This window comes from Bubalus bubalis, chromosome 18, assembly GCF_019923935.1.
Source record: "Bubalus bubalis isolate 160015118507 breed Murrah chromosome 18, NDDB_SH_1, whole genome shotgun sequence".
NCBI classification, from domain to species: Eukaryota; Metazoa; Chordata; class Mammalia; order Artiodactyla; family Bovidae; genus Bubalus; species Bubalus bubalis.
The window spans coordinates 42,789,805-42,801,562 of record NC_059174.1 but is presented as its reverse complement, the minus strand read 5'-3'; the positions used below and the strand labels follow the sequence as shown (position 1 = coordinate 42,801,562).

Sequence of the window (11,758 nt, the reverse complement as noted above, 5' to 3'; positions counted from 1 at the left end):
TTCTCTCTCCTCTTTCACCTTCATCAAGAGGCTTTTTAGTTCCTCTTCACTTTCTGCCAGTTCCATTTTAGGCAGCCAATATTTATTGAGCTTTGTGCCAGAAAAAAATCTTAACCTCAGTATGACTATGGGCCTTCCCTGGTCTAGTGGTTAAGAATCTGCCTGCCAATGCAGGGAACACTGGTTTGATCCTTGGTCCAGGAAGACTCCACATGCCTCGGAGCAACTAAGGCCTTGTGCCACAACTGCTGAGCCTGAGTGCTGCAAATACTGAAGCCCATGCACCTAGAGCCTGTGTTCCACAACAAGAGAAGTCACTGCAATGAGAAGCCCAGGCCCTGAAGAAGCAGAGCCCCTGCTCAGGGGCAACTAGAGAAAGCCCGTGCAGCAACGAAGACCCAGCACAGTCAGTACCCCCCAGCACAGTCAATACCCCCAGCACAGTCAATACCCCATGAAGTGTTCGTCATCATCATCATCGAACTTAGTCGTCTCTGATTCTTTTGCAACCCCATGCACTATAGCCCACCAGGCTCCTCTGTTCATGGGATTTTTCCAGCAATAATACTGGAGTAGGTTGCCATTTCCTCCTCCAGGGGAATCTTCCCTACCCAGGGACTGAGCCTGTATCTCCTGCATTGGCAGATGGATTCACCACTGAGTCACCTGGGAATCCCACCCTATGAAGTATACCCTATTATTACTCCCGTTGTAAGGATATGGAAATTGAGGTCAGGGAGATTAATGAACACCTTCAATAAGAATGGATCAGAATTCAGGGGTACCCCAGATTCTGTAGTCAGTGTTCCTAACCTTGATGCTATTGTCTTGATAATACATTTTCTGTGTGCACCCACAGCTGACTCATGTATGACAAAAACCACCACAATATTGTAAAGTAATTATCCTCAAATTAAAATTAATTAATTAAAGAAAAAAACATGCTTCTGATTCCCTGTGGGTAAGATTCTAAAAGTTCTGCTTTGCCTGTTTGTGGTTCCTGGTGGGGTAGGGGTGTGTGTTCTGAAATCATTTCTCATTAAAATTGAGACCCTAACTGTTAAAATTTGTATTTTTAGTAACTAACCATCAGATCAGATCAGATCAGTCGCTCAGTCTTGTCCGACTCTTTGCAACCCCATGAATCGCAGCACGCCAGGCCTCCCTGTCCATCACCAACTCCCGCAGTTCACTCAGACTCATGTCCATCGAGTCAGTGATGCCATCCAGCCATCTCATCCTCTGTCATCCCCTTCTCCTCCTGCCCCCAATCCCTCCCAGCATCAGAGTCTTTTCCAATGAGTCAAGTCTTTGCATAAGGTGGCCAAAGTACCGGAGTTTCAGCTTTAGCATCATTCCCTCCAAAGAAATCCCAGGGCTGATCTCCTTCAGCATGGACTGGTTGGATCTCCTTGCAGTCCAAGGGACTCTCAAGAGTCTTCTCCAACACCACAGTTCAAAAGCATCAATTCTTCGGCACTCAGCCTTCTTCACAGTCCAACTCTCACATCCATACATGACCACAGAACTAACCATAAGAGCATTCAAACTTTATTGTAAAAACAATATAACAATATTAAATACAAATATATTGAAAAAATAGCATTTATAATCCCACCAAACATTAACAAACATTTTCATTTATGTAAATTTCTTCATAGATCTTCTCTATGTGCCTGACACATACCTACAAACAAAAGACATTTAAATTTGCTTTCTGGGGACTTGGTCCAGTCCATGCTCCCAATGCAGGGGGCCCAAGTTCCATCCCTGGTCAGGGAACTAGATCCCACATGCTGCAATTAAGAGTTTTCATGCTGCAATTAAGGATCCTGCATGCCACACTCTGAACGCCACAACTAAGACCCAGCACAACCAAATAAATAAGTATTTTAAAAATTGCTTTCCTGACAACAGCATGTTAAAAGGACTCTTAAAAATTATTTTGTCAACAGGAGTTTTCATGTGGCTTATTAACATTTGTCATATAAGCCTTAAGGTTATAACATTCTAAATTCAAACACCAGAGAAGAAGGATGCTGAAGATCTCACAATACTGCAGTGAAAACACCCAAAATCCTCTTTGGAGTGAAATGAAAATAAATAAAAGAGAGGAATGCTTTTACATATATCTATCCTGTGCTCATGGATGCAGGGCATGTGGTCAGTTCCTGCACCTTTGGTCAGTTCCTAAGAGCTAAAGGAACAGTATTTGAACATGACTCTGATCTGTGTTGACCACAGCCAAATAGTGTTCATATGCAGATCTACTGTTCTTCCTGGATTCCATCTTCCATGAAAAGAAGAGTATGATTGTATTGCAGAAAAACACCTGGAGATTTATAATCCTGGCGTCCTTCTGAACATCTCTTTATGTAATGAAATCTGTGAAGTATAAATTCACTTCAATTTAAATGTACATGAAGAAGATTAAGAATAACTTAAAATATCATAATAGTTGATAGCTGAATCATTTGAGGGTGCCTTTTTCAACAAAGTTATGAATGCTGCATGTTATCTTCCTGCATTGCAGGTGGATTCTTTACCAGCTGAGCCACAAGGGAAGCCCCTTTAAATTATTAATAACCATTTTAGTTAGAAGCATCATTCAAACAGTAGATACGAAGCCTTTTACTTCCAACTAGTGTCTGATGCCACATAAAACAACCCACGCTGTGCTAGTTTCCCAGCATCAGGTAGGCAATGCCATTACAGTTCTGAGGGTACAGGGCAGTTACAGAAAAGGATTCTCCAAGACTCCATGACAAACTATGGGATTTCACATCTATAAGTTACCAGAATCAGTTTAGGTTGCTGGGTAAAACCAAGTGTTTAATAAACACTAGGCCTTCTTGGATTTAGAGTCTGAATTAAAAATTCTAATCTAGATACTATAAATAAGTAGCATTTTTACACACGTGTGATAGACTAAAATCACAGTAAGCTTAGTTCATTCTGATTTTTAAAATTCATATAGAAGTTTACCACCAGGCTAAGTTTAGACAAACTGTAAGATTCCATTTCAATATGCACCAAAACCAACAATAACAACCCCTCACTACCCCCTGCCCTCTCAAAAAAAAGCCCCAAACAAAATAACTCTTCCCTGTCTAACTACATCCTGTTAAATGTTTTTGAGTTCACCAGTCAGGACCCTCCGATTTCACAGATGAGGGAAGGGAGACACAGGGAAGCCAGTGACTTGTCTGAGGTACTTGGAGAGAAAGGCAGAGCCATGCCCACTGCAACTGGTGTGGCCTTGTAGGAGGAGGCACTCCCCGAAGGAATACAGAAGTCAGTCCTATAGCACTTCTATTTCTGAGGCTGCCTTACAGGCTCACACTTTGGGGCTTGCACCCTTAACAAACACTCATTACAGAACAGAGAAGTGCATCCTAAAAATCAACTGTCTAGCTTAAAAAAAAAAAAAAATGTATGAACGTGCATGTTGAAAAAAATGCAGCATGATCAGGGTTCTCATGCAACCCGGAACTCTCTTCAACCCAAACTGCTTTTCAGTCATTGGACATCACACATCTCTTACGTAGCTTACTGTAAACCTTAGGCAAATCATGAATTTTACGCTCTAATTTGACTTGCCAAAAATATTTTCCCTTGTGGCATTTAAAAGCATACATTCTTAGAGTACATAAAAAAGAATTTGCCAGGCATTTTTTCGTCTATAAACATTGTTCTGTTCTTTTTTTCTAATAGGAAGAGTTGAAAGTTTCCATGATAAATGTCTTGACATTACAAGTTCTTATCATATCAGTATCAGATAAAGCTGTGCTATTTTCCCAAAAGAGAAGCCAGGTATATTTTCTCTTACAGGTATTTAACATATGATAGATTTATCAATATAATAGCACTTAATTTTTGAGGTAAAGACCTATCCTTTCACTTGTACCTTTAATTTAGGAAAGTTGACTCTAACACTGACCGTACCCTATATACCCTCTATTAAATATTTGTAATTTTTTAATCACTTGTATCATGGTATAAGATCATACCAAATGTTTTAAGAAAATTAATGACTTTGATATCCAACCTCTAAATTAAATCAGGCTTCTACCAGAAAACAACCTCTTGAATGATACAGAGAAATGAGATCAGGGAGATATTGTTATAGAGCAGCCTACTGCTCAAGCAGAAGGTGATTTTGCTCGCATCATAGAGCAAAAAGTTCTATTAGGCAATGTTATAACCCCAAATAATGCCAAATATTATGAATATTTAACAAAGAGGTGTTTAGGTTAACAGAGCCACAGGATAAATACCTTCATTCTAATTCAGCTTTTTTGGTGTGTGTACAGTACTTAATCACTGATTTCACGGAGCAGTGGATTCTCAGAACCAGGTACACATTTGATTGCACGTGTAAGTAAATACTCAAGGATCTGTCAAGTAGATGGGAAGAGTGAAAATAAAGACATTCGCTTGTTCCAATTGCCCTCTATGGATTACACAACTTCTACACTTGATCTTAGCCAAAAGGCTGAGAAGTGATGACTATACAGCTTCTAACGGGCTGTTTCTATACCAGATTCTGATGAATCATGAACAAAAACACCTTCAAAAGAACAAAGAGTCACAATTTTATAGATCAAAGAATATATTTAGGGCTTGGTTTTTAGGGATATTTTCCAACACTGGGTCACAATATGCCCCAGCCTGAGAGACATGAGGTGACAGTGTCCATGCTATATCCCAGGTGGATGAGAAAGAGGGGAGTTAGAAAACTTCCTATGTCATTTCTGAAGTTATCCTGGGAAGGCAGGTGTAAAAAGAAATTGATATGGCCCAATTCAGATTCACCCAGACTGCATGAAGCAGAAGGAGTTCCTTTTATTAGTTATTGTTGCAGAACTCTTAATCAGCTTAAGATTTTGTGGATCTTTTAAAACCATTATCACAGAAACACACAAACAGGTCCTGTGGTTTAACTATCTGTGTGTTGAGGAGTGGGACTGGGTGAGCGAGGCTGGGAGGGTGGTCCGTAGGACTGAGCTCTTGGGACTGATATTTACTTTTGACCCTTGGCCCTTCAAACTGCCCTGTGAAACACTACCCATTCCCTCCTCCCGGTCCCCTTTCTCCCTTCTGGGGTAAAAAAGAGAGAGAGAAAAAAAATTCTTTTCACTTTTCAGCCAAATCAGTCTCTGGGTTTTATTCCAAATTATCTATAGAGTTAAATGCATCTGTTTTCTCAGCCTTTCTTCCCCAGTAACGCTCTCTCTGAACCACAGGTGGGGAGCTGGTGGCACCGCTCAAATTCCAGCCTGGGACCTAGGGTGTTTTCCACATTTCCTTATTTATTGCCACAAAGAGGCTAGGGCCACTCAACTTCTGTCATCTACACCTGTGGTTCCAGTAGTTTATGCTATGATCTCCTGCCTTAAGAAGATAGATTTTCAAAATAAATGGAGATGTTTGTTTAGCAATCTAAATATTTAAGTAAAGACATCATGTAACGATACATTGGCAACTGTATGAATTCGTGGCCAAATGTCTTTTACAAAAAATCAGCTTTGATAGTACACAATGTGGTCATACGATTTTTTTAAACAGAAGATTTTTTTTTTTAATCTCCTTAATTTTGGAGTTAAAGCTGTTACGTTCTAACCCAGTCTCAGGGCTGATTGGCTCAAAACCTCTGTGCCCAGTGATGTCACTTGACCCTCTCAGGGGGTGTCCAGGTCAGGGAGTTGTGCAACTCCCTCCAAAGCCAGCTCTCCTACTGGCTAGCAAGCAAATTCCAAGGGATAGTTAGGATTAAGGGCTCCAAAGAGGATTCCCCAGCCCTCCCCCAAAGGAGGATCAAAAACTCTGGTGTAGTTCTGGAACAAAAATAAGCCCCAGTCAAGGAGAAAGGGCTTGTATGGATAGACTGCGTCCCTTCCCAAAGCTTGTGTCCCACCCAGGGAGTCATTTTCAGTAGGTAAACAGGTGCAGAAGTGTGTAATCCTGCCCTATAAGAACGCACACTCTCCTACGCTTAGGCCCCAAAGGATGAAGGTAATAAAAACTGCTCACATCTTATTACCATTTGCTTTCTTGTTCCAGGAAACAAAACCAACACACACAAACACAAAACAGCGCCCTCACCTCACACTTCATTTCACCCCATCCTCTTTCCAAACTGCCTCTCTCCGAGAATGGGAATCACCCGCAGGGGCTGGGGCACCAAGCTCAGCTTCAGTGTAAACATGTCCCAGCAGCACAGGCGGTAACGTATTAACTGGGAGGAATCTCAGGTCACTGAGAACGGTTTTCTATTAATAGGGGATAAAGCTCTTGCATACATTAGCGATAATGCCCTGGTGGCCCGCGCAAAATTAACTCCTCCCGGGCCAGCAAGAGGGAAGCCACGTTCTGCCCAGGCAGATGTGTACTTCAAACACGCGTACAAACATACACGTTACAACACACTGTGCTTTAGAACCGCTTCCCTTAAATATGCCAGATCCCATTCCCATCCCTAGTCCAGGCGGTTGCAGACGTTCTCCAGGGGTGTCTCCGGAGAGGGGTTGGTGGAGGCGGGGACCCGTCGGGTACCGGTCAGCTCAGCTTCGCCACGCACACCGCCAAGGCCACAGCCGCCAGCAGCACGGCGCTGAAGATGGTGGCGGCCTTGGCCTTGCTCAGGTCGCAGGGCCCAGTGCGCTGTTCTACCGACACGCCGCCCACCGAGGAGACGCCGGCACTGGCGCTGGACAGGAGCTCGGCACCTGCCGCCTGCCGGGCCTGCACCGTCCAGCGGGGCACGTTGACCTTCATCTCCATATCCTGGATCATTTCGCCCACCTGAAGGATCTCCCGCTCCAGCTGGTGCAGGTCTTCCACGTCGAAGTCGCGATGCGCCTCGTGCCGCAGGCTGCGGGCGCTCAGGGCGCGCGCCGCTACGCCTGTCGCGCCGCCTTCCACCCCTGTGCGCACCAGTGGCCGCCGCGGCTCCTGCAGCGGAAACTCAGTGCTCAAGGCCAGTGCACGCCGCATGTCGGCTTCCAACAGGTCCAGGCAGCCGGAGAAGGCCACCCAGAGGCGCTCGAATTCGGCGCGCTCCTCGGCGCCCAGGCTCCGGTCGCGCAGCGGGGCTGTCAGCCGGACGCGGATGGCCACCGCCAGCTCCTGCGCCTTCTGGCGCGTCTTCTGCAGCTCCTCTCGCAGGTTCTGCGAGTCTGCGGAGCCGCCGATGGTCAGCACCAGGTGATGGTAGCATGCGGTCGCCTTATTAAGCGCGTCCAGTAGCGCTTTGCACTCCTCCTTCGCCATGGCGCTGCTCTCCCGCGCACCCCGGCCGCTTGCGCCCCTCTCACTTTCACCCACTCAGCGCAGCAGGATGCAGCCAGCTTCGACGGCGTTCCCCGGACGGACGGTCCGAGCACTCCTCATGGCCTGAGAGGAGCTTGGCGCTGCCGCTGCTCAGGGTCCACAACATGCGCTTCCGCTGAACCGGTTTGCCATTCCCTCATCCATCCTCCCCAGGTGCGCTCCTAGTCACACGCCGAATCCCGGCGCAGCCCTCGCCTCCACGGTAGCACCTGCGAAGCCCGTGTTGAGGTCCCCATCCTCCTCCCGTGCCGTCGCCAGGGCTAGCCGGCCGCTGAGCCGCTCGCTCCGAGCGCCTTAAGGGCGGCGGGGTCGGGTTTCTTAGATCCGCCCACCCCCGCCCTTCCTCGCTGGGCGCTCCCATCCCCCGGACCAGGCATAGGCGGGGCCCTGAGCGGGGAGGTCACGTGCAGGTCCCCCATCTCCCCCTCCTCTGCACCCCATTACAGTCTGGAATATTAGCGCTCAGCAGATCCAACCCTCCTCTGTTTTTGAGAAGGGGAAACTGAGGCTCAGATTTAAAAGGGGGGAGGAGGATCAAGATCACCCCACGTGCATGTAAGTGATGGGGCTACAACCCAAAGGCTCTGACTCTTAGACCCAGCCAGCGACGGAAGTAGTATGCTTCGTAGGACTGGACACCCCTGTCCTCCAAACCGAGTAGTAAAGGGCAATCTGCGGGGCGGGAAGGCTGCCGTATCTCCCCATCCTAGTCCAGCCCGCTTTCCAGCAACAGAGCTTGGACCCCACCCCTTGTGTCAGATGTGTTTTTCGGCCCCGCCCCCTCCCGTTCCAGGCAGGCGCAGTCGATGGCTCTGGGCTGGTCCTTTCTGAATAGGAAGTGTTGCACGCCGCCTGAGCCCCACCCCTGGCTGGGCGGGCTCAATGATTGCTCTGAGCACGCGTCACTCTGAATAAAGACAGCTTCTCATTGGACTGACCAGAGTCCTGGGGTGCGACTCCGCCCAACGGGGGTGGGCGGTGCAGCAGTTCTGCCGCGTTGGGGTGGTGGGCCCTGAGGTCTCTACCGAGGGGCTGGGAGGTGTCGGCGCCACTCCTGGAAGGGCGGGGAGTGAAACTATGTAGCCTTTTAAGTAAGTGTCCTCCCTCCTGTCTCCTCCCGCGCCTCCGTTCCCTAGGGACGGCTGCGTCTCTGGGCCCAGAGGCCGGGCGGGGCCTCGGAGCGGAGAAGGGGGAGGGGCTCGTTCCTCGGCCGGCGCCCCAAGCTGGGCTGGCTGTCCCCGGGAGGCCCCCGAGGCCTGGGCCCATCGCGGGGTGGACTGCCGCGCCCGCGCTCTCCAGCTCCCGTCCGCAGCCTGGCTCGCTCTGCCCCTCGTGTGTGTTTGCGGGTCGAGGGGTGGGGTTGGCGAAGAGTGAGCCCTCTGACCCCCGCGGCATCAGGACAGGTTAGCAGTCTGGGATCCCGGGAGCTCAGACTTGGGGGCAATAATAGGCAGGGCCGTCGCTCACGGGCTGGGTGGCTTCTGGGGTTTAAGGGAGGCCTGGCGGGGCGGGTGGAGCGGAGGCTGTGGATGGGAGGCTGTGGATAGGGGTGCGGATCCTCGAGCCGGGCTGTCGTGGTCCCCGTGGTGGTGGAGGAGCTGGGAGGAGAGGAGGGAATCCCTGCTAGCCTGCCTCTCATGGGGCGGGGGTCTCCTCTTCCAGCTGGGTTAAGATTACCCCGGGAAAACTATGAAGCACCAAGCGGTGTTCTGGATTCTGAGTCTGTTCAGTTCTTTTCGTTGAAAATGGACTGCCCATTGGCGCGTGAGCAAGGCCGTGCGGCTCTGGCCGCCTCTGGAGGTGCTGGGGACGTGGGCGCTTGCGGTCGTGCAGGGCCACGGGGAGCAAGTGGCGCGTCGTCTTTGAGGATTTAGGACATTCAGGGAATGAGGCGCAGACAAAACTGTAGGGGACTCCTAGTTTGCCTTGTGCTGGAATTTTCCAAGTTTTGTGGGTTTCTGAAAGAGAGACCCCTATTTTGATTAAGTAATGCACCCTTCCACCAGCCCTAGAGAGGAGCAGCAGATGTTAGCAGGATATTTACATTTCCAGGCACCTTGCCAGGATTGGCATTGAGGCAGCCGGCCCCGCCCCCAACCCCGTCCAGAGCGCTGGGTTCAGGGATCTCTCACGCAGAAGTCTGTCCTTTAATTGGTTGTTTCAGTGGTGATACTGTGGCCCTTGGCCGTCTCAGCCACCTATGGGCCAAATGGGGCCTTGACAGAGGAAGAGTAGTTTTTAGGACAAAATAGGTAGAAGGGAGGAGAGCCCATCTCTTCCCGGAGCTTTGTGGACAGCAGGAGGAGATGAAGCTGCAGAGGTGGCCAGGAGGCCAGGAATAAGAGGGCCTCCATGCCAAGCAGAGAAGTTGAGAGTGCATCTGATAGGGAGTGGAGTAGTCCCGCACAGGTCTCAGTGTTTGAAAGATCCTGTCTTTCATGTGGACAGGTTTGCGGTGGATCAAAGGTCAGGGCCTGAAGGCCTGGGGGGTGGAAATGCAAAATGGGAGCAGAAACAGATAGGTCTCACAAGTTCTAGTGGCAGAAAAGCAGACGGGGCCCTGAAGCTGAGTGGACATCTGTGGTGAGTTCTCCTCACCTGGCCTTGTCACCTGCGATAATCCCTTCTGGCAGCACTGCTGGGAGGGCAGCAGTGGTGTTTGCCTGGGGCCTGGGCTCCAGGTCTTCACTGTTCCTCCTTGTGGCTCTTGGACTGTGTTGCTCTCATGAGGGCAGGTGCTGGGGTTTTGTTCTACACATGTTGGCCTGTTAGCGTCTTTTATTTTTCCAATGTGGATCTGATCTTGGCCAGGCAGCAGTAAGCGGTGGCACGAAATGAGATCTTGATTTCCTAGCCAGGAATCGAATCTGGGTAGCCTGGATGAAAACCAGGAATCCTAGCCACCAGAACAGTAAGCGCTAGAGGTTGGAAGCCATTTTTCCCTGGACCTCTGCCCCCAGTGAAAAATTCATTTGTCTAGGAGCCAAAAATGTAAATGCAGGTACAAAGTTTACTACTAGAGACAAAGCATAACAACAAGTGGGAGAAAGCACAGAGAAGCTGTTTAGTTAAGACACAAACAAGACAGAGGTGCACACCCAGAGAGGAAGGGTATGGACATCCCCCTCGTGAGGAGGGGGCACAGAACAGGGGCAGTTGTCATTTAATAGGACAGTTCTTCCAGTTTTAGTATCTGTAGTATCTGTGTTGCTGAAGCAAGCACAGGACAGTTCTTCCAGGTCTTTGTTTACCTTTAGCCAATTATCTGGTTTCTTTTTCCACACCTGACCTGCCCTAGGACCCTCCCCAACATGTGTGCAGAACTTTTTTCCAGGATGGATTCTGGCCCAGAGGCCTGTGGGATGCCCTTAACATCACATGTTATGGGGTGGCGCCCCCTCCTTTTTGACCCCCAAGGAGCCTTTCTGCACATGTGAAATGTCTCCCTTGGCCTAAGGATGGGAAATACCCGATCTTTTAACAGGATTTAGTGTCACTCTGCCCCTGCCATAAAAATGCCCAATGTCTGGTTATTTACCCGATTCCTGTTGCTGGTTTTTATATCCAGGTGTAGATCTCACAATATAGACAGGAGTCTGGTCATAAATTTGTTGCCCTGGAGCCCGTTTGTCTCTTGCTTTAGGAAATATAAACAGGGGGCTGGTGATGAATGTCAGGCCTGGAGCTCATCTTCTTCCCACCCTAGGAGGTATGAATAGGAGGCCAGTTGTAAATGCTTAGCCTGGAGCCCATCTGTTTCCTCCTCAGACAGTTTTTAAAGTCTTTATTGAATTTGTTACAATATTGCTTCTGTTTTGTGATTTTGATTTTTGTTTTTTTGGCCCTGAGGCATGTGGTATCTTAGCTCCCCAGCCAGGGATCGAACCTGCACCCCCTGCTTTGGAAGACAATGTCTTAACCACTGGATCACCAGGGACACCACTGTTAGTGTTTGAGTCAGGGCTCTCCTTCTGTTTATGAAGTGCCAGGGTTAGGAGAAGGCAATGGCACCCCACTCCAGTACTCTTGCCTGGAAAATCCTATGGATGGAGGAGCCTGGTGGGCTACAGTCCATGGGGTCACTAAGAGTCGGACACCATTGAGCGACTTCCCTTTCACTTTTCACTTTCATGCATTGGAGAAGGAAATGGCAACCCACTCCAGTGTTCTTGCCTGGAGAATCCCAGGGATGGGGGAGCCTGGTGGCTGCCGTCTATGGAGTCGCACAGAATCGAACACGACTGAAGCGACTTAGCAGCAGCAGCAGCAGCAGGGTTAGGTTGGTGTCCAGTAACTTCCTCCTTCCCTAGAGGAGCAGGGGAATGTGACCACATGATGCTAGATATCAGATCTAGAAAGGGTTCAGACCCGAAGAGTCGGACACGAGTTGCCCTGAGGCTGCTTCCACGTCCAAGAGAGCACTGAG

The 11,758-nt window shown here is 49.0% G+C and overlaps 2 protein-coding genes across 4 annotated transcripts in view; one reads left to right on the top strand and one right to left on the bottom strand.

Moving 5' to 3' along the window:
* Positions 1-1,529: 1,529 nt before the first annotated feature.
* On the bottom strand, positions 1,530-8,057 carry LOC102414808 (regulator of G protein signaling 9 binding protein). Its single transcript, XM_044932177.2, has 2 exons — positions 6,106-8,057; positions 1,530-4,397 (listed from the first exon to the last, which is right to left on the bottom strand). Exon 1 carries the CDS (start codon positions 7,270-7,272, stop codon positions 6,559-6,561), a length of 714 nt encoding a protein of 237 aa, XP_044788112.1. The 5' UTR covers positions 7,273-8,057; the 3' UTR covers positions 1,530-4,397; positions 6,106-6,558.
* A 209-nt stretch (positions 8,058-8,266) lies between these two features.
* ANKRD27 (ankyrin repeat domain 27) overlaps positions 8,267-11,758 on the top strand; it is a 60,650-nt gene continuing 57,158 nt past the window's right edge. For 2 of the 3 annotated variants that reach the window (XM_025269003.2, XM_025269001.2), the window contains exon 1: positions 8,267-8,423. The gene's annotated coding sequence lies outside the window, so the exon portion shown is untranslated. Of the gene's footprint in view, positions 8,424-8,452; positions 8,736-11,758 lie in introns of those variants that run through there. The other variant, XM_025269002.2, reaches the window with a different exon arrangement.